Consider the following 23,710-nt stretch of genomic DNA (forward strand, 5'->3'; position numbering starts at 1 on the left):
ACTCCTATCAAAAACTCTTTATCACAAACACTCAACATAAGTTTTGCACGAATCTTTATAATTTCATTAGAAACAGAATGCATGTAGAATAACAATACAACAACAAATGAATATAAATAACTAACAACAACAAAGCCACCCTTAAAGTAAACACGCAACAATCCCTACATTATTATATATTCTCCGCATAGGAGTTAAGTTATTATTGACCCCATGAATAATCCTTGTATAACTAGACCATAAACCGAAAGATCCTTAGAGCTTCAATTTGAGGACACACTTCTGAAAAACCGGGAATTTTTTTGCGGACGTTTTCAATGGAATCAGTTCGAAAATCCGTTAGAACTGTTACCGACGAGCTAAATTTTGATGGATTTCTCAGTTACTGACGAGCTAAATTTTGATGGATTTCTCAACAACCGTCTGTCATAAATTCCCGTTTTTTAGTAGTGACATCCAATAAAATTGAAAAATTCAAGGGGCATGGTCACTAGGATTTGGAGGTGCATATGCTAGAAATTCCTCATCTTTCTCCAACTCAAGCATTTCTTCATTGTTTCTAAGAATCCAAGCCTCAATTCCATCATTCATTCCATTTTCCACAAGAATAATTTGTTGCATATTCAATGAGCCAATATTGTCAATGAAGGGAGCAACAAAAATAGGCTTAGCCCATCCAAAATCAACATCATAAAGTCCAAATTTGCACCAACTTGAGAACTTATATGTATCTAATTCTGGCGAACAAGCTCCCAACTTGTGTTACCAAATCTACAATAGAATCAAGTGCATCATCTCCTTCCAAGGCCTTCAAGTTTTCACTATTCATATTCTCAAACCCTCTGCCACGTAAGCATTTGTGTTTATGTGTTCCACTCTAGACAAGTTGAGGTCTTTCTTGTGCAAGCACACCCAAAGTTAGAGGGCATACTTTGCTACCGGAAGGCAAGTTTAAGGGTCTGTTTATGTATTATGCCTTTAATTATTTATGACAATGTCGACTTTCAATAAATTTATGTGTGCTATAGATTTGGTGCTCGTTTACTTTAATTTATTGAACATTAATTATATTGTGGGCTATGTGTTGCTTTTGCTGCTATTTTGAATTTATATATGACTAGTGTACTTTTTCGCGCGAAGCGCGGTTATTGAAATTATTAATACGGAAAAGGCTCAAATATGCCATCTAACTTTTGAAAATGACTCATTTATGTCACTCATCAATAGTTTGGCTCATGTATGTCTTCGAACTATTGGAAATGACTCATATATGTCACTCATCAACAGTTTGACTCATTTATGCCATCGCCTGTTACCAAAATGACTCATCCATGTCATTTTTGATTAAGGCTAGTTTTATAATACTAGATATGACACGTGGCCTCTAATTAGAGGTCTACGTCGTTTAATTAGACCATTTCAATTTTAAATCCCAAATTAATAAAAAATCCGACTCATACACCCTACCCACCCACAACCATAATCTAGTTGGAGGCCACGTGTCATAGCTGGTATTGTAAAACCAGCGTTAATGAAAAGTGACATGGATGAATCATTTTGGTAACGGGCGATGGCATAAATGAGCCAAGCTATTGATGAGTGGCATAAATGAGCCATTTCTAATAGTTCGATGGCATAAATGAGCCAAAGTATTGACGAGTGGCATAAATGAGCCATTTCCGATAATTCAATGGCATAGTTAAGCCTTTTTCGTTATTAATATTAGTTTATTACTTACTCTTATTTTTGAGAAGTTAAACGGATTCTCTCACTATCCTGCTTTTTTTAAAGTATTCTTCAAAATTTAAATTATTAAGAAAGTAATTTAGTTTAGTCTTTATGCATAGTCTAAATATGCAAATTTAATTTAGGGGATACATAATTAACAATAGTAAAACCTTATCCAGTGTTTAACCAAGTCAAAGAATGTCGTCGGATCTATGTATCACGTATATGCTTTTTAATATTTATTTGTGGTTAAGTGATGTGCAATTTCACTTTGAATTGTTGATTTTTACGGTTAATTATTTAGTTGGTTGTAAATACGTGCTGCTGGTGCTGGTTAACGATTATAGTTGAGATGAAAATTTAATGTGTTAACTATTGGATCTGAATCCCGACACTCCTTTACGGATATAGGGAGTAATGGGAAGATAATTCTCAAAAGATATGATTATATCATTCAATTTTAAAATAAAAATGTGTGTACATGCATAAGATGATCCCTCCACGTTAATCTTCTTTCTCTTTTTTTATTTCATCTCCTGTTTCCTTAATTCTATTTTTAGTAAATCATATATGTTTGCTTTCAGGGACTAACAATTTCCATGCAAATAATCTGTGAAACGCAAAAGAACAACATCAATTTAAACACATTACAAATAGCGAAATTAAAACTTATAAGCAAACCACTTTGAAAAACTAAAGCCCGAATAAAAACAAATTCAAACAGCCAAAACTATATTAAGAATATAGTGTATGATCTGGAAATAAGACAGTAGAATTAATTATAAGTGACAAAGCACAAATACTCGAAATTCAGTGCTTAATTTTCCAGCACGATATCGTGCAAATAACATAGTGGGCCACCTATATAGGGTTATATACTGTAATCTTAGAGTCTATTTTGCAGCAAACAGTACGCAAATGTAGGAAAATTATCCAAGCAAACAGGAAAATATACTTCACTAGGCCAAGCAATATGCGGCCATGAACTTGGACGTAAAATTGGTCAAAGACCAGAGAGATGGTGCAATTTTATGGTATCAGAAACATGTCATGATTCCTTAACTGTCTAGTGTCATCACACTACTTTAGATCGATTGTTTTGTAAAACAAATTGAAGGGAAGCCACCAATTCATTAAAATAATTAAGAAAAACCTCTGAATTTGATTTAAATAGAGCCTATCTATTATTTTTTTAGAGATTAAAGGGGGGAAAATATACTTCACTAGGCCTATTTTTTTTTAGAGATTATAGGTACTCCATTACTCTAACCCAAAGCGAAAAGATAGGATAGGCTGAAAGCCCTTGCCAACATTCCTTTCTCTATATATATACAGTAATATTGGAAAGCAAACTTAGAATACATCAATAAAATGCATTAAAAAATATTCTACACTGAAACAACATATAAAACCTTTTATCAAATAGTGGGAGTAATACTGCGCTTTAGAGAAGAAAACAATGACCAAGCTAATCTTACACTTTAATACATGATCTCTTAAATGTATATGCAGCAAATTAGAGTAAAAAATTACCAAAATACATCAGCAAGAAGTAAGGTGAATGAACATGGACTGAATAGGATAGAACAGGGCTTTCAAAGACAGAATTAAAACTAAACCATGGACTGCATAGTGAATAATGTATAGGTAGCTCTTGAGCTCAAAGTTCATAGAGAAATAATGTAATCAACAGATAATTTATTTACTTTTGAAGTGGTATAATTTATTTACTTTTGAACTGGTAACATGTAATCAACAGATAATTGAAAATGTTAACTTGCGTGAGTTAGTAACACAAATGATGTAAACAGATTCATAATTTTGATTATATTCTTAGTGCTATTTGTTCTCTGAGAAGCTCCTTGTAGGCAGTTATATATCATTTTGTACAATTCTTAGTGAAGCTCCTGCAGCAGTGAACACTCACCAATTTCTTTTAGATTACTAAATTTCAATTTTTAATCATATCCAATTGTATTATAAGGAATTATAGGAGCTAAAGATGATTAAACATAACAGTAGTGATTTAAAAAAAAAAAAAAAAAGGATCACATGATAGTAACAGATTGATTATGATATTGCAAGTTTGCATCATACAAGAATTTTTAACAATCAAAGCTTGGTTTTTATTTTTCTATGACTGCTTTCACTTTCTTTTTTATCCTTTTTTCTTTGACCTACATGGTAAAATTGTTCCGGAAGCTTCAAAAATATTAGTTTCTGAATGCAAGAAAAACTACACCAGTGGAGAGCTCTTTCCCCTCTTGTTGAGTAAAAAACAAAATATCGAAAATTGAACTATAATTTTTTTACTTTTTGGAGCTCTAAAGCAAAGAATCATGAACACAAGTTGGTTGGCAGCATGTATGTTTATAAAAATTAAAAGCAAAAGCTATGCTCTTTAAGATAAAAATTAAAAGCAAAAGCTATGCTTTAAGATTTCTTCCCTCTTTTGTAAGGTTAAGGATTTATCCCTAACAAATCATTATAGAAAAATGGCAGACAGTTGGTATTTGATAAGATGAGACAAAGACAAAAGAGAAACCGTGGTCCATCACGTCTTTTAAAGGATAAGATAAAAAGGCAAAGGATAAGATAAAAAGGTAATTGTGCGAAATGATGAGGGTATTAAAATTGATGTTTGGCCTAAAGTTACATATATTTAGATATTAGTTGCCTCATATTTTAGTACTTTTAATTGTCTTTTGAGTATTAATTATGATAATTTATGCCTAACATTATATTTTCACAATGTAGGAAGAAAACGGTGTGAAATATGGAACAAATGAAAAAATAAGAGATGTGTCACATTGAATTAAAAGGAAAAGAAAGAGAAAAGAAAAGAGAGGAGACAAGAGTGGGAAACATAATTATTACGTTGTAATGATTAGTGCAAATGTGCAATTGAATTTTGAACAAGTAGTACTGGCAGCCAGAAACGAAGACCAACAACTGGAGACAAAGAAATTGGACCCGAGGCGGTGTTTTCCTGCATTACACAGTGCGAAGGAAAGGGATTTTCGGAATTAAAAGTCTTCCCAATTTGTTTTGGACTCAGTTATTTTATATCGGCCTTTTTCCACACCTATAAATAGTCCATAAGACAGGTTTTTACAGAACTTTGGGAAAAACTTGAAACCCTTAGTTCATAACTTTGGACCTAGAGAGAGCTTGGAGCCGCCGTGGAGGCCATAGTTACAAGGTTTTATCTTCTCTTCTCTACAACACTTATTTTGACATTTTTATTCGGATGATTTGTTGTTTTTCCTCCATGTCTATGTGGAGCTAAACTCTTTAGTTCTAGGGCTTTGACACAAACATGAAAGTTGATGTTTGATTATCGTTTCTATCTATTAAATTTCCATATTTTTGGGTTGCTTATTTATTCTTGTGCTTAATTGTTTAATTACTTGATCACTAATTGAACACTATCTGTGGTGCGGGAATTGGACTTGAGAAAGGGAATTCACGCACGTAATAAGAATAAATAGAGTTTGTTCGATTTAATCGTTTCGCTGCGAGGATAGAGATATACCTCTTTAGCCCTACTTAGTTGAATACGGAGAAATAAATGCGTTCTTGTTACCTTGCCTCGACGACCATAGAGATATAGGCGTTATAGTAGCATCTACAAAGCTTGTGAGTGGTTCGAGAGAATATCATAAAGTTACAATTAACCCGTCAACTAGTAACCCATGGTAGAACGATTTGAAAATTCAACGGATTGTTAGTGGTCATAGCCCTAGATCTATCTCTTCTCCGATAAAAATTTGCTCTTTCTTGGTTGAAGTTCATTATTTGTTTTCTTTTATTTTTAATTAGTTTACAAATATAATTTGGATTTTATTTCTTGTTTAGATAATTAGCATTAGTTTAATTTGATAAATAGTTAATTATAAGTCTCTGTGGAATCGATATCTGGACTTAAAAATCCTATATTACTTGTACGACCGCGTATACTTGCGTGTGCGTTAGGGAGCAACAAAAATAATAGGCAAACAGTTGGTATTCTCAATTCAGCATATAGTACAAATTTTCAAGCATATGTTCGTTCTCTAACTCCCATTTCTAATTTCTAATATATAATGTAGTAGAATAGAATATAGTTTTCTCTAAAGGAGATTAAAGAGAAAATACAAAAATTAGCAAAACCCAAACAAATCCTTATCTTCTTATCAAGGCAAACACCAAATCCCTTTCTTCAGGGTTCATCAAGAATCTAATAAAGCAAAGTACTCACAAGATCATAATTTTGGGAGATTTTTGACAAATCTCCAACAACAACAACATACCCAGTGTAATTCCACAACTGGGATCCGGAAAGAATAGTGTGTACGCAGACCTTACTCCTACCTTGGAAAGCAGAGATGTTGTTTCTGAAAGTCCCTCGGCTCAGGGAAAAGCATTTCAAAGCAGTTCGGAAAAAGAAAATAATGGATTTTGGACAAATACCGAAATCCAAAAAAAATAAAAATAGCCAGAGGCAGAGGTAGAGTGGTCAACACAGTCAGGGGTGGACCCGTGTAGTAATATTTGGTGCTCGAGCACCCATTAACAGTGGCAGATACTAGATGTAGACATATAGAAAATATTGAACGGATTAATTTCAAAAATTTAATAAGATTTTAATTACCGCGAGAAGCGGGGGTCGATTTACTAGTTTTAGTATAAAATAATAAATAGCACCCAGGAAGCAATGAAAGATATTGATGCTCTGGTTAAAAGGTGGTAGGCTTTAGGCTAAGCCGTGAAGGAGCTGAGTTTGGATCCTACTCAAAGCAATATATTTTTGTTGATTTTAAAGTGAGCATCCAGGCCCATTGAATCCTAGGTCCGCCACTGAACACATTCCTCCATGTGGAAGTCCTATAGGCCTTAAGATTACTCCATTTTGTCCGAGGCGGAGGTAGCGTTGAAGTACAAATTTGGCAGAATTTACTAATTACCCTAGTCCTGTATTTGTCTTCCAGACCCCCACATTGTGGGAATCTACTGGGTATGTTGTTGTTGTTGTAGTCTTGTATTTGTCTTAAAAAAGGCATTTAATACAAGCAAATTATTCATTTGGAACTCAATAGTTCGAAAGGGCTAGAATTCAGAACCTATATACTTCAAATCTTGGATCCGCCTTTGCATCTTTTTATGCCCTTAGTAATAAGAAAGTAGAACGTGTGCTTCACACATCCAAAGGCGTATTTGAGATTTTAGCTTTTTGAGTTCAATTTTAAAGTTTTTAGCATTGAATCCATCATACGCAACGTACTATAAATTGCACCTTTAGGATATTCTTACACGTAATTTATATTATGCACGGATAGTACTGAATTAAAATGAACACGCTACCTGAAAAAGATGCATCCGCACTTGCACATAGCAGCTAATGAAGGGCATAATCTAAAAAAAAGAACAAGAAAGAAAAAAATAAAGAGAGAAAAACAAAAGAGTATTACCATAGGTTACTTCTTAAACACCAAAGTGAATTGTTTCCTAAAAAGAAAAAGACAAAGTCAGTAATAAAAGAACAAAAAGAAAAAGAAAGCAAAAAAAAAAAAAAAAGATTATCACCATAGGTTGTTTCTTCAACACTAGAGTGAATCAGTGAATTGTCTCCCAAGAAGAAAAAGGAAAAGCCAGAGCCAGTAGTACCTTTTCCAGTAACTGGAAACGAAGAAAAATAATTTAAGCAATTTTGCTTTAATTAAATTCTCCTACTTCCAGTAGTATATTTTAATTTAACACAATAGTAATTAGTCAGTATGTATTAATTAAAATGAGATATGTGTTATTTTATGATTTAAAAACAAATCAGACCAATTGTGCAGCATGCATAAAAGAATTTGAGGGAGTTTTGTGTTGCATACTTAACATTCAACAATTAGATACACCAAAGGGTATTTCTGGAATAGAATGAAAATTTTATCATTTGAACCGGTATTGTAATAAGTGAGGTAAGCATAGTATCTCAAAACCATATCGGTTAACATTACAAAAGACAATTGGAGGGAGGTTTCTGAAATTATCCCTAAAAAACTTATATTCGGTGTAATTTAGAAAAATAAAAATCCTCCTCTTTTTTTTTTTTTTTTTGAAAACTATTTTGGAAAGAAAAGAATTAATGAGGATATGAATTTTAGTAAAAACTTAATTTTTCAAATTTATTTGGACCTCATGAAAACATTTTTCTTGTTCTATTATTTTCCTAATTAATTACTTAAGTCTCGTTTGTGTTGAAAAAAATGAGTCATAAGAAACGGTAAATCTTAAGACAATAAGTACTACTGATTAATAATTTGGTTTTAGGAGGTTAAATAGTAGTTGTTTTTATTCATGTTGAGAGTTCTTGTGTTCGAGCCTTTTATATGGAAACAATCCTGTTACGGAGCGTATCCCCCTTGAATGGGTCTTAAGCGCAAGACGAATCCAGATTAGTCGGGGCCATAACACAGATACTGGACACCGAATGAGAAATGAAAAGAATGAGAAATGAAAAAAGATATTCTTTACAAATTCCTTGCTTCTAAAGCAAAGAACAAGTACCTTTCTTTCTTTCTTTCTTTTTTTTTAAGTCAAAGGCAAAGGTCTGTGTGGTGTTCTATGTAATGTTTGATCCAGAGGAAGTAAAGGACTCACAAGATCATAATTTGGGAAATTTTTGGTAAATACCAAAATCCATAGAGAGAGAGAGAGAGAGAGAGAGAGAGAATGGATCCAACCTTGTACAATGCTGCGGTGGAAGGCAATACTAGCGATGGTAATTTTTCACTTGCTGAATATCTAAAAAGGGACGAAGAAAATGGGTACCAAGTCACTCCAAAGGGAAACACTGTCCTCCACGTGGCAGCCCTCTGTTCCCACTCCGATTTCATGGGAGAAGTCCTTAAGATTACTCCGGCGTTGTTATACTGTCGAAACAAGAGAAATGAGACTGCACTTCACATAGCAGCTAATGAAGGCCACACTGAGGTAGTCCGTGTGCTACTTAGCGTAGCTGGTGAGGAGAATTATAAGGAGACACTCATGAGGATGACAAATGAGAATGGAGATACAGCCCTGCACAAGGCTGTGAGGAGTGAACATGTTGATGTTGTCAAGATCATCTTGGAGAAAGAAGAGGATCCTGAATTTGAATATCCAGCAAACAAGGCAGGGGAGACACCACTTTATCTGGCAGCGGAGTCTGGTTTTATTGATATTCTGCGTGAAATCTTGGAATCATGCAAGAACCCAAATTATGTTGCAGGTCCATTTGGTCGAACACCTCTGCACGCAGCAGTTGTTCACGAACACTCGGGTAAGTAGTTTTTGTTACTCTGTATTAACATCTAGCTTTTGTTTGATTTTCCCATAATATCATCTACATAAATTAGGATTAATGATGTCAGATAATCTCAATAAGAGGCCTAATAATGAGTACGCATTCCCTTTAATTGACTCCCAAAATTCAAATTATAACTAACCAAACAGGAAGAAAAGATTATTTTTTAAGGAAAAAAAAAATTAATGTGAAGGTAAGGTCTTTTTGAATGATTTCATAACTTTAATACTACTTGTGAACCTATATGTGTATGTATGAAGATCTCAAGAGTGTAGATGAATTGACCCCTTATAATCATAATATTTGACATATCCAGATTGCGCAATATTACTAAGGCAATGGAACAACTCTTTATGTGAGGAACCAGACAAATGGGGTTGGAATCCACTGCATTATGCTGTTAAACTAGGATTGAAAGAAGTAGTTTCTGATATGCTGGGATGGAATAAATCCTTAGCCTACCTTCCAGCAGGCAATGAAAATGACTGGACGACAGCAATTCACATTGCAGCCGGTGAAGTTGATACCTTATATGTTACAAATGTGCTAAGTGAGCTATTACAGCACTGCCCTGATTGCTGGGAAATGCTTGACAGCAGGGGCCAAAATGCTCTTCATGTAGCCGTAATGAACGGACAAGCAGTGTTACTTCTTACCTTGTTGAAGTCCGAAAATTGGGGTAGCCTTGTCGATGAGCCTGATAATGATGGCAACACTCCTATGCATTTGCTTGCCTTTGGAAAGTACTTTAATAAGGACGAAATTCTTCAGCGTAAGCATTATAGGAACTGTGTGCCTTATAAGTTAATAATCCATCCCAAAGCAAAGAAAATGACATTTAACAAAGATAACCAAACTCCGCTTGATATATTTTCTTGCGCAGTCACAGAGAATTCAAAACGGGAGGTAAGCACCTGCAGGCACTTGATTACTCATTCCGTCCAATTTTATGTGAAGGTCTTACTATTTGGGAGTCAAACAGTTTTTTTTTACTACTAATTTTCTCAAGTCCTTAAAATATATTGTATCATTAGCTATGTTGACTTGTAGTATTTTTTGTGAATTTTGAAATTTATTGAATATTCTTATCATCTAAAATAGCTTGTTTGATAGTACGCATTGGATAGAATTAAAATATAACTACTGAAACTATTTTGTCCTCACAGAGTAGAACATTAAGAATGAATTTCAAAACCTTTTACAAATAATCTTTTCTTTTGAACTGAAGTTTAAACCTTTTACATATAATTGAGACAAACTATTACTCTATATTGAAATGTGTGACCATTTCATTTAAAAATTTAAGCTGTTGGAACTAAATATGTCATCAATATTGCCCCTTTTAAGTGCATCCTGATTTTTTCCTAGGTCAAGTACGTGAAAATTATTTTTTGATGATGGGTAAATGTGTTGACACTCGAATTCAACCTCTACCTATCCCAATGACACTATGTTAAAGTGTGTAACCATCTTATCTAAAAGATTAAGCTTAAACTTAGATGAGATGGTGACACTCCAACACTCTAATATAATCAAATATGGCTTGGCTGGATTCATTTCAAATCCAGCTAATGTGCCAATTTTAAAACTGCAATAAAGCAATCTTTGAGAGCTTTGAAGCCATCCTTGGCTTAGCTACATTTATATAAAACCAATTATTGTTTATGGGATTCCTGGCAGTACATGGGGAAAATCACCCAATACAATTTTTTAAAATGGTAATTAAAAAGATTACTACTTTCAAAAAATTACACAAATACAACTTATTCAAATTTGAACTTTTTAATTACATAAATATAACTTTTTACATTCCAAAAATATCAATAGAGGTATTTTTATATTAATGTATTTCATAAAATATATATTATATCGATGCACTTATATATTATATGCTTAACTTAACTTATATAGTATATCAATGCACTTTGCTTAACTTAAATTAATATAGTACATCGATGCACATATCTGCATATATATAGTATGTAGTAGTATATTATTTTTAATATATGTTATATTAACACGATCTATGTTTGAAGGCTAAATACAAAGGGAACGTGGAAAAACCTTCAAAAGACGACTTAAAGGTACATGTTTAGTACATATGGTATATGTATATTGTTTATGTCAAGTAGACTTAATATTATTGCCTTCATCATATTATTATTCTATTGTTAATGATAGGTAAGAAAGGAGAATTTGTAGGGACAAATTAAGGATTTTTAATGATAGGTGGGAAAGGAGAATTTGTAGGGACAAATTAAGGAAAAAATATAACCTGTATAAATTTGTTGCCAACAAATTTATATACTAAATTGACCATATCTAAAGATTTTTTCCTTTTATCATTTATAGGGTATATTTTGTAGATTCTATATATTAAAAAATAGTTGTAGGTTATGTAAATTGTTGTATATTTACTAGTATTGTGTAAGTTCCCCTTTTTGATATATGGCAAAATTAGTCCATGAAAACATGACCTGCCCAATCCGTCCAAGTTTGAGCGGGTTAATGAGTTGTCCATTTATTAACTCAACCTATTTTGACTCATCCAATTCAGCTCTTCTAAAAGTTGGGTTGATATATAGCTCAAATTGACCCATGAGAAATCTTGTCAAAATATTTTTGAAAAGAGATTTTCTCGGTTTGATATGATATATATACCCATAAAAAAGAAGAAGAAATTATTAGGTAAACTTAACTAGCGTTTAGCCATAGATTCCCAAAAAAAAAAAAAAAAAAAAAAAAAAAAAAAAAAAAAACTTGATTTGGGTGAAGTTTTTCAAGTTTTGAAAATGTGTTTAGCTATAGTTTTTCAAAACATATTTCACTTTTTGTTTTGGAAAATATGAAACATTACTTATACCCATAAGTTCTAAAAACTATCAAAAATACTCAACCATACAAAAACATACATTCTTGATAATCCCAAATTATGCAGAACATGATATTTTAATAACAATTGTGTTAATTACATACTTATTAGCTACTACAATTCAATTTACAATACAAAGATACATTTTTATCTTACGGTTTTCTACACTTGGCAGAGCAATTTTCCCTAGGATTTCTTCTTCTACTATTTGAGCACAGCTTAACTCATTCACTTTATAGAAGAGATTGTTTTAATTGTGAAAACATGATAAATACGACTTTAATGGAGGAACATGGTAGATAGAATTAGTTGGGTCATAAATAGATGGGGCATTTTTATAAAATGCAAAAGTTGGGGATAGTTTTTAAAAGTCCAAAACATAGATCTTGGCTCAAAAACAGGTTTTTGAACAAGAATTTGGGATTTGAAGATTTGTTTTCAAAATCTATCAAAATTTTATGGCCAAACAAAGATTTCAAAACAAATCTTCAAAATATGCTCCAAAAATCTATGGCCAAGCGGGAGCTTAGTAAGAGTTGGATAGGTTGGATTATGACCCATTATTTAGCCCATTTCAGCCGTACCCATTTCAACCCAAGTAAGTTTTGGGCGGTGTCACTTATTAACTTAGTCTATTTTGACCAGTCCCAGTTCAACTCAACCCGCCTATTTAACACCTAAGTTGTGGTGTTGAAATACATATTATTGAAAGGATACAAGCAAAACTGCAATCTATTTCTTCCTCTATATATCTTCTCCTGAATTTACTTTCACATGGTATCAATGGTCCTGCTGAACAAGTTACATGTTGTTCAACTATATATAAACTCAACTAACTGGCGTTGACAGGAGGAGTACAATAAGGAGGAGTACGATAACCTGTACCCTTTTCACCGTGGTCAATTTGGACGACGTGGCTTCAAGATAAAATCGCAGGAGCAAGAGGAACTCATCATGTGGCACGGCATCAAAACAAGTGGGTCACTAAAGGGGATGAATTTTTGAAAAGTGAAAGCTAATATATAATGGAGATATCTCAAATGCATCTAGTTGTCGCCACTTTACTAATGACAATCACCTCCGCAGCTGATTTCATGTTGCCAGGAGGTTTTGAGAGCGATTCCAATAGTTCTAATAAAGGGATGGCGATTCTAATAAGTAACACAGCATTCTGCGCATTTGTTGTTTCAGATGACATCGCCTTTCCATGCTCCGCAGGAGCTATACTCAGCTACTTTATCATGGCAGCAATTAATGAACGACCGTCTCAATATACAGTGACTCCTATGAGGACGTTTGCTAATAGCACAATTTATTTGCATCTTTTGGCAATGTCAGCCGTTGTAATTGCATTTGTAACTGGTATGTATGCTGCTTTAGCACATTCAGTTGGTCTCACCGTTACTATTTGTGCCATCGGTTGCATCTCTTTCCTTTTGTACATGGTGGGTGTGTAGACAAAGCAGTGATATCTCTACTAAAAGTAATTGCTAAAATTGATGTTTCGGGACTCAAAACTGAAGAAAACTACTACAACAATGACATGAGTCAAGGAGAAAATGGCAATAAATCGGGTTCTACTTTCTTAACTTCATTATTTACTCTTTATGATTTTTGTGAAATCTGATTTTGTAAATATTAGAGTAAATAATTTACTTTGTGATGATCTTGATATGCATGAGAATTAGGAATAACATTTTTAGTGTGTGTGATATTTGTTATTCTTGCATAAAGTTCACAGGGAGTTAATTACTTTAGTAACTTTATCGTGAATAATAACATCAGTACTTGAAAGTTGATTTATCATTACGAGATCATGAGAATATATATATATGATATATATTTACATTTTAGATATTTTTCAAATGTTAATGACTTTCATGAATCTAATGTCTCTTGACAACTTTAAGTTTCATACATGCGTGAAATAGTCAAATGTTGGGGTATTTGGCTTATGATTAGAAGTCAACATTACACAATTATTATTATGTCCTCAAAAGAAAAAGTTGTGTTCTTTCATGAAGGGGGTCAGTTAAAAAAATCGTATTCTTTCATGAATACTTGAAAAGTTGTATATACACCAATGTATGTCGTAATTATGTGTGCTAGTTAATTTATTCATATGTTATTGCAAGCAATGATATGAAGAACATGATAGAAATAAAGAGATTTCTACGGTATGATAGAAACAAAGAGGTTTTTATAGCAGAATAGACACAACGATGTTTCCTTTCTTCCACATAGAAATAAAGGATCTTGGACAAATTGACATTATGTTGGGTATCATGATTAAAGTAAATAGTGGGGGTAATGTATATTAAGTTAATATCATTACATTGAGAAAGTACTAAATAAAGTCACTTAAACATAAAAGAGGTCAATACCCTATTTATCCTAGATTGAGTTAATTAATAATGATGGAAGAATTATAGCTTAACTTGTGTAAGCAAGCGAATTATAGCTTAATTTGTGTAAGCAAGCGCTATTGGAAGGGCCAGCAGGAGAGTTCTTGATTTTCTTTAGAAAACTAAAGATTTGAAAAACTCAATGTTTCATACTATTTTATAAGGATAAATCAGTGTAAATTGAATATCGAGTATGTGAGAAAACACAATTTACCACATGATGGGTAATTACCTTAAGAGAAGGTGCAATTTCTTGAAACCAAGAAATAGACTTGCATTTGTAGAATCAAGGAAAGGAATTGAGTGGATGAGGGATTTTCTCTTTAGAAATTCATTGATTTGCAAAATATGAGCTCAATTTTATGATAGTCAATTGAAATCAATCACATAAATCTTCTATGTAATTATGTGAGCAAGTTAATTCAAGAAGGAATTATTTCTCTCATATTTGTGGATTAAAAAAAAAGTAATTTTGGTGATCCAATTACTAAAACATTTATAAGGAAGTTGGTGAAAACCAATCTCGAGTTGATTAAATTAAGACTCCTTAATTAGATCCACCAATAATGGTAACTCTACCCGACACTATTAAATCAATAGTTATGGGTTCAAAGGGTAACAAAAAGTTATTGATATGTGGATGTTTCAAAGACTAAATTTGGAGATATACTAGTACTTGTTGTCACAGAATAGAGGGTTGAGTTCTTATAATCTTAATGAAGTTCAGTTCAAGGAACAACTATCTCAAATGTGCCAAAGACACTGAAAGAACCTCACCTATATGGACATAGAAGTGGTGCCGCTTCGATTGAGATGTGAAGTTATTCTCATTAATGTTCATGAATTTTGGATAACACATGGCTATAAAAGTGCTAAGCATGTTGAGTGAAAAGCAAGAATGAAATATTTATGTGTATAGTGTCACCGATGTTATCACAAGGAATAACATGTTCAAAGAGATTATGCTACATGGTATTTCGATTTCATCTTATGATGTTATACTAAGGTAATGTTCAAATCGAAAGATACGTTACTCTACGCATAAATATTATTTGATTTTTAAGTCTTGATTTATATTTAAATAAGTGGGGGATTGTTGTGATTTTATTTAAATATAGATAATTATTTACAAAGAGTTTTATAGAGAGAGGTGTCTTTTAGAGAAAGGATATGTCTTTTATTAAAAGGGTGTGTTGGTTATCAAATATTTTGCATATAAAAACCAATTCAACGTTACCACTACAAGAAAAAATATATATGGCAACAAAATTATTTTTGTTGTCATAGATTGATTATTGTTGCAAAAAGTACTTTTGGCAACATTTTTTTTTTTTGTTGCATACGCTTTTTCCAATGGCTGTTATTGCAACAACGTGCAACAACTTTTTTTTTGTTACCAAAAGTACTTTTGCAACAATAATCAATACTATGGCAACAAAATTAAATTCTTTGGCAACAAAAAAGTTCTTTGCCAACAATAAAACTAAGTTGTTGCCAAATATTAAATTTTTTGTTGCCATTCTATACTTTCTTGTAGTGTACGTTGAAAAAAAAAATTATCTTCCTTCTGAAAAGCAACTTTCTTCCTCCTAAAAAAAAACCTCTTTTCTCTTCTACAAATCTTGCTCTTGAAAATCAGAAAAGTTCTTGCTTTCCTAAGATGAATTTTTCCACTATTTGCTCGATGTAGATATCCAAAAGGCTTGTCATATCTACTAAAGCTATTTGCACACAATACCATAGCAATCTCGCAGAGGAGAGGGAGCAAATATCGCTTTTTGGAAAGCCTTCAATACTGTGTTTGTTGTTCATATTTTCGAGCCTTCATCTTTGTGTTCTTCTTCATGTATGTTTTGTATTCCCGGATAATATTTTCCAATAAATTATTTTTTCAACGTTGGGGTTTTCTTTAACAGGAAATTTTCAAAAATATACAGAAAATATTTACGCCACGTAGCTCAATATACAATATTATACTTGGGGTGAAAGCATTATATACATACTGTATCAACCTTGTATAAAGTATATAAAAGGTGTTTATATACAAATATATTGAAAATCGGGTGTTTATACATAAACTATAGACTACGTGGCGTAAATATTTTCAACAAAAGACGGAGCATAATTTTCCCTTCATTAAACTACAAAGCCCAACTAAAGGACTATGAAAATTGGGAAGTAGGACAAAAGGGGTGATGCACTGCTGCAAAATTTGGGCCTCTCTTATGAGATCAACTATCTTTGTTTCTTGAGTTTTCTTTGTTTCTTGTTTTGTAATTATATTGTAATCTTCGATAGAGACCACGCTCTCGTTCAGCATTTCTCTTTTGAGATTCTCCCTATGTTCATGGTAAGAAATTCAGAGTTATAAAATATTTATGAAATTGTAGTTTTTCAGTTATTTGGTTTACACAAGTAGATGTTTGCATCTTAATTGCTTTGTTCACTGGAGAATTTGGAAGTAAGGGTGTTTCCTGCTGCGGTAATGAAAGGAAAGAGGGAAGCGAGAGGATTGAGGACTGTTGGCAATCATAATTAATACTCCTTTCGTCTCAAAATAAATATCGCTTTAGCTCATTATACCTGTAAAAAAAAAAAATACAAGGTATATAGTTTACTAAGTTATTCTTATTTAGTAGATGTTTGTTGAGAATTGGGCATCATTAAGAAAAGTAATTCTTTAATATAAGGTCTAGTTGGTACTATTTTTTGTCTTGAATTTCTAAAGCGACATTTATTTTGGAACAATTTCTTTTTGCTAAAGCGACATTTATTTTGTGATGGGGGAGTACTAATCTAATTTATGTGACACTCTTTATTTTTTAGTCAATCCCAAAAAGAATGACACAATTCTATGTATAGTAACAATTTAATTTTAAACTTTTCATTTTACCCTTACTAAAAGGATTTACAGTCATGCAAATATCCATAACATTTTCTAAACCATAACTTTAAAAATCCCTCTTTCATTCTTAAATTATGTACCCAGTCAAACATCTACATTGAGACTGAAGGAGTAGTTAACAAAATGATTCTAGACCATTAGATAAGAATGGCACCGAAGGAACCGAAAAGATCACCTAGTGTATTTGTAGGTGAGCCAAATCCCTGTTCTTGTAATGATACATAGTACTTCCTCCGGATTTAAAAAAAAGTCCACTTAGCTTTTTTTTTTTGGATTAAAAAAAGAGTTCACTTAGTAAATCGAGAAAGAATTAACTTTGTTTTTTCATATTTGCCCCTATTAAGTGTTATATGATCAAATCCCAATGCCTATTTAATTAGGGGTAATTTAGTCAAATTACCTATTTTTGTCTAGGAGTTAGTATTTTTTTAAGGGGTGTGCAAATAGCTAAGTTGACTCTTTTTTTTATCCGGAGAGCGTATTTCTTGTAAATTAAAATAAAGGCACCAAAAGTATTTCTTGGCAGACTCTTTTTAAAATATTTTCTCGTTTTAGCCACCAAAAATTAAATAAAGGCATTAAAGTGAGGAGGGTCCCCTGGTTATTTTCTAACTAATAATGGATCTGCTGATTCTTGAACAGTTGTAACAATTAATACTAATGTTACATTTACTTATTTAAATAAAAAGTTAAGCTTTAATTCGTTTAGCCACAACAAAGGGTCTGCCAAACCTATTTTGAAGTTGACTTATTATTATTGGAAGAACATTTTATTCACGACATTTGATTATTAGCAGCCATGCATTCAAAGCTGATAATTAAGAAACATTGGTTTGTTTAAACTCTAAACCTGGGAGAATATCGTAGCTGTTTTTTATAAATGAATAAATAAAGATAAAACATTTTTTTCTTATAAGAATAGTAAAGTAATGTTATTGCTATTGTCAAAATATATATTTAAACAAAGTTTCAACGAATCTAAGACACTTAGTAAAAAACTCGATTATACAAGATAAAATATTTAAAACCAAACTAAACTACGTAAACCGGAAAATGAACAAGAAATGTTGGAAGATAGAAAATATTTTCGAATATAATCGAGCCCACTTAGTTCAAAGTGTGTCCTTAAGGAAATTATTCCCCTCAAGAAGGTTGATGGAATATCCCTCCTGATAGAACGATTATCTTACTGAATAGTAGTACTCCAAATTCCCGTAGCGAACCACTCAATAGTAGTGTATCATTTTGGAGAGAAAGATTTGTAAGCGCGAAAATTCATACCGAATTCGAAAAAATGAAGGAATTTATAGCTGTTTTTGTTTGCATTCGGTGAAAAAGAGGGAAATTTGAAAAAATTAAAGAAAAGTTTGTCCAAAAAGATAATCAATCAATCGATCTTTTTCCAAAGCCAAAGCCGAGCCGAGCGAGCGACGACGAAAAAACCCTTTTAGCAAACCAATGTAATATATACACCTCTCTTTTTCCTCACTTTTTCATATGTGGGACAAATGCTTTAACCAAAGCAAAAAATGACCTTTTACATTCCCTTCACTTTTCATCCCATCATTTCCCATTCACCAATATCAAAACCCAACAATTGTTGTTGCTATATATATTCCGTTCTAACGAGCAATCTTTAATCATCATGACATTTCTATTTTATCCCAAAGAAAAACATTTATAATGGTGAATTACAAGAACCCCACATTTAATATTTTTGTTGCAAAGTGCTAGTTTTATGGTGAAATAGATAAAGAGTTATGTTTAAGATAATAGAAAGAAGAGAAAAAAATATCCAAACCAACCTTAATATTCTGTTTGGTTAGTTGTTACATATTATTTCATAATGTATCATATTATATTGTATTGTGTTGTGTTGCATATCTTACTGCATTATTTTGATTAATACAATGTTTGGATAGATTGTATTGTTTTCCATCATTACATAATGTCACGCATCAGTAATTATATTTGAAGGATAAAGCTACAAGAAAAGTAGTGTGCGGGGTAGACCAACTATAAAAAGCAACACCAACAACATACCTAGTGAAATCCCATAATGTAGGGTCTGGGGAGGGTAAAGTGGAGGCAGACCTTACCCCTACCTAGGAAGGTAGGGAGGCTGTTTCCGAAAGACGATCGACTCAAGAGAAAGCATGACAAAAAAGGTTAGATAAGAACAAGCAATTCAAAGTAGTTAGGGAATGAAATAACGAAAGCAAAAAATCATGGTACAACAAACTGAAAAAAAGGAGTCGTAGCTACCATAGATGAATAAAAAAATCGAAGTACAAGAAACAATAGATTGTAGCATAAAACAAAGGACAAGAAACTATAGGGCAAAACTACGACTACTAGTGAAATAGCGTAAGTGGGACTACCTACTAGTCTACTACCCTAATCTGCGTCCTCCACAACCTTCTATCTAAGGTCATGTCCTCGGTAAGCTGGAACTGCGCCATGTCCTGTCTAATCACCTCGCCCCAATACTTTTCGGCCTACCTCCACCTCTCCTGAAACCATCCATAGCTAACCTCTCACACCTCCGTACTGGAGCATCAATGTCTCTCCTCTTCACATGTCCAAACCATTGTAGCCTCGCTTCTCGCATATTGTCCTCCACTAAGGCCACTCCCACCTTGTCTCGAATATCTTCATTCCTAGCCCTATCTCTCCTAGTGTACCCACATATCCATCGCAAAGATTCTCATTTCCACAACTTTCAACTTCTGAACATGAGAGTTCTTGACTAGCCAACACTCTACCCCATACAACAAAGTCGGTCTAACTACCACTTTGTAGAACTTGCCTTTAAGTTTTGCTGGCACCTTCTTATCACACAACACTCCTAAAACGAGCCTCCATTTCATCCACCCTGCACCAATACGGTGTGTGACATCATCGTCAATATCTCCATTTTCTTGTATAATAGACCCGAGATTCTTGCAACTTCCTTTCTTTGGGATAGCCTGAGTACCAACCGACACTTCCACATCATCCTCATGTGGTATGTCACTGAACTTGCACTCCAAGTACTCAACTTGAACCATTTAGACTCCAGAGTTTGTCTCCAACCCTCTAGCTTAGCGTTAACTCCACTACGAGTTTCGTCAATCAAGACTATGTCATCCGCGAATAACATACACTATGGCACCTCACCTTGAATTTGTCGCGTCAGTCCATCCATCACCAAAGCAAATATATAAAGGTAGAGTAAAAAATTAAATAGGATTATTAGATAATAAATAAAGACAAAATGAGAAAAAACATAAGGTGGCCACTCGATCACACCAAATTGGTCGTTACACAAAATTAGACTTTTTGTCATTACATAACAATGAATTTAACGATAAGATATAATAAAGTTTAAATAACAATCAAAATAATATTGTATTTAATCTAACAACACGACAATAGTGCTTTAATACGAGGACAAGTAATAAAATTGAACAAATTCAAGCCGCTCTTAAAGTAAGCAATCCCCACACGTAGCATGTACTCCTTATTAGTGTAGTATCGACCGTATGAATAATTCCCGCATAACTAGTCCATGAACGGAATGACCCTTAGTGCTTCAACTTGAGGGAATCCACATAAATTGAACAACTTAAGGGGCATATTGAACACTAGGATTTGGAGATGCATATGCTAGAAAGTCCTCATCATTCTCCAACTCAATCATTTCCTCATTGTGTCTAAGTAGGGGGTTCATGGGTTGATTTGGGTCAGTTTTTGGTCAAAATCAAAATCAAACCAATTTAATCGGTTTTTTAATTATTAAAACCAAACCAAATCAAATATAATAAATAACTATCGATTTGGTTGTTGTCGGTTTTGGTTCGGTTTTTCGGTTTTTAAGAAACCTAATGGTATTTCTCTTCTTCTTTTTTTAGGAAAGACTTTTTCATCCTCTTTCAACTTATAATTAGTTATTACTCTTTTATTATGGGAGCTATAATTTTCTCTGATTATAGAGAAAATGTCTTAAGATCTATAAGCTCTAATCAAGTGAACAAAGTTTATAAGAAATAATTTTTTCTTTGAATAAATGAGTTTGGATTCATGAATTTCTTTTAAGAAGTGAGCTTAAGGTGTAAAGTTCATTAGCCTAATAGAGATAAAGAAAATGTTGATTAAAAAGTAAACAAAGTATTCAAATTATTTATAAAAATTAATATGAAGTATATATATAACTGTAAAATTGTGTATATTACTTTGTCGGTTTGGCTCGATTTTTTCTTTGGTTTGTTTTTAATAAAAACAAACCAAATCAAACCAAACATTATCGGTTTTGTAAAATTTGAAATTAAAGCCAAATAATTATCGGTTTATTTAATCGGTTTGATTTGATTTGTGGTTCGGATCGGTTTTTAACCAAACCTTGAACACCCCAATTTCTAAGTATCCAAGCCTCAATTCCATCACTAAATCCATTCTCCACAAGAACAATTTGTTGGCTTTTGAAAAGAGAGAGGTAGAGCAGCTAGGAGCTAAATATTAGAAGAGCGCCCTCTCTTTTCTTCAGGAAATTGAGTTCGTTGGGCTAGTTCGCATCCAGGGCCCCGGCCCAAATTTCAAAGAGAGGCTCAGCCTAACCGAGAAGTGCTAATTCGGTTCGGATAGACTTCATTCAAGAATGCCACCGCCCCGGGAAGTCCAAAATTGCACCAACTAGAGAACTTATAAGTATCCACTACCACTTGAGGCAACAAGCTCTCGATCAAGATTTGATGCCATGTCCAAAATATAAGAAATTGCAACACCATCACCTTCCAAGGCCTTCAACTTTTCACTATTCACATTCTCAATCATTTGTCTCACTTTTCCCACCAAATGAGACACCTCTAATGTTTCACTCATTTTTTCTGAAAATTCACTAGCGGCTAACAAGATTAAATTTCCAAAATATTCGGCTATTTTGGCTCAAGTCTTAGCCTTAAGTTCACAGAATGTGTCACCATGTATGGTCTTGATGAACTACCCCTTACTGCTCTTGTTGCTAAAATCATGGGCTTCCAAATGAAAGTTGTTAATGCCTCGACTCGAGTTGGATTAGGTACAATTTCACTTGCTACTTTCGTCTTAATGGCTTCAATTGCTCTGCCATCGAACACGAATCTTCTAACAAGGGACTTTCCCTCGTTGAAAAATATTTTCTTTTCATTTTCCAACAACTCTTCGGGAAAATGATTTTCAGCCGGGAACAATAGCGATGATGATGTGAAATCAAGACACATCTCTTCCACTCTATTATCGCCACCACGTGCAATCTTAGCCCACGTGTTGAAGAAAACACTCATAGAGGCACCATCCAAGAGTTTATGAAGCAAGACTCCACCAATTGCATGCTATTCCCCCACAATCAAATCTTGTAACTTGTATGGAAAGTTGAAACTAGGGTTTCAAGACTTTGAACATAATTCATCATGCTAGCATTTTGCGGAAGGAAGTTGATGAGGTGCGAGAGATCAGGGTTCTAAAGAAACTCATCCTAACGAACATTCTTTACGTGAGCCTCCACGTAAAGAACTCCATTAGCGTTACAATCAACAAAAATTGAATCTTCTATACTGAGCTCTCCAGCAAGCGAATAGAATAGAGTTAGGGTTTTTGAGAAGGAATTCTTGAGATGATTATCAACAATATTTACGTTATTTATTTTTGAAAGTGTGTTGTTTTTGTAGAAGTTAGATAGGGTGATGCAATGTTCCAAGTGCTAGTTGATCAAAAAAGCATAATATGTGGTTTCTTAGGTGTGGAGGTGTTGGGCTTCACTTTTTCCTTTGATAGGATAATGGGTTCCATTATTGCTAATTAAGTTAATTTAGCTTCTTGTGATTCTTCAAACAATGTAATTAGCTTCATTGATATAGAAGAAAAGAATATGGGGAAAAAGGACTCAGTCTCCATGAACGGTCTAATGTTCGAGTCCACTTGTAAGAGATTTCGTCCTGTCGGGTTGTGAGACGTGTACAGTCAGACCTCTTTATAATAGTCAATATTTTTTATGTTATGTTATATTATATATTTCTTTATAATTATATTTCGCTAAAACATCTAACAAATATCCAGACAAACGACGTCGTTATAAAAATTTGAGTAACTAAGACAAAATTTAGACTCATAGCATTAGAGTTTTAGCGGAAAAGGTTAAATTCAAGTAAAATGGTTGAAGTCAAGCAAAAATAAGGTATACGACCGAACGAATTTTGCGAAAATGAACACTCATATTTAACCGCATTTTTTTCAAGTTTAGTTTCATTAAGCCTAACTAAGGTTGATAGGCCTATTTCGAAAAAAACCGAAGGCTGCAACGATAACTCCTTAATCAGTTTGGAATTTGGGAAAGTACCCTTAATGAATTTGTAGTATGTGGAAATACCTTTCTAACGATATAAAGACCAAGCCAATCGAGATCGGAGCAAGGAGATATGATCGTCTCAACATGGCTAATAGTAAGGCACTTGAAATCCTATAGAATCGGC

The 23,710-nt window shown here is 33.3% G+C and overlaps 1 protein-coding gene and 1 pseudogene across 3 annotated transcripts; one reads left to right on the top strand and one right to left on the bottom strand.

Annotated features, from left to right (window-relative positions):
- Positions 1 to 474: 474 nt before the first annotated feature.
- On the bottom strand, positions 475 to 23,030 carry LOC132066839 (stemmadenine O-acetyltransferase-like; annotated as a pseudogene).
- Positions 8,291 to 13,315, top strand: LOC132068082 (ankyrin repeat-containing protein ITN1-like). Of its 3 annotated transcripts, XM_059461547.1 has the most exons (4): positions 8,292 to 9,019; positions 9,360 to 9,949; positions 11,080 to 11,127; positions 12,765 to 13,315. In XM_059461547.1, the coding sequence occupies exons 1-4, from the start codon at positions 8,431 to 8,433 to the stop codon at positions 12,918 to 12,920; spliced, it is 1,383 nt and encodes a 460-aa protein (XP_059317530.1). In that variant the 5' UTR covers positions 8,292 to 8,430; the 3' UTR covers positions 12,921 to 13,315. The 3 variants fall into 3 exon arrangements, with proteins under 3 accessions (XP_059317532.1, XP_059317533.1, XP_059317530.1); XM_059461549.1 differs by lacking the exon at positions 11,080 to 11,127 and having other exon boundaries at positions 8,291 to 9,019; XM_059461550.1 differs by lacking the exon at positions 11,080 to 11,127 and having other exon boundaries at positions 8,291 to 9,019; positions 12,780 to 13,315.
- Positions 23,031 to 23,710: the final 680 nt, after the last annotated feature.

Source organism: Lycium ferocissimum, chromosome 8 (genome assembly GCF_029784015.1).
Source record: "Lycium ferocissimum isolate CSIRO_LF1 chromosome 8, AGI_CSIRO_Lferr_CH_V1, whole genome shotgun sequence".
Lineage (NCBI taxonomy): Eukaryota > Viridiplantae > Streptophyta > Magnoliopsida > Solanales > Solanaceae > Lycium > Lycium ferocissimum.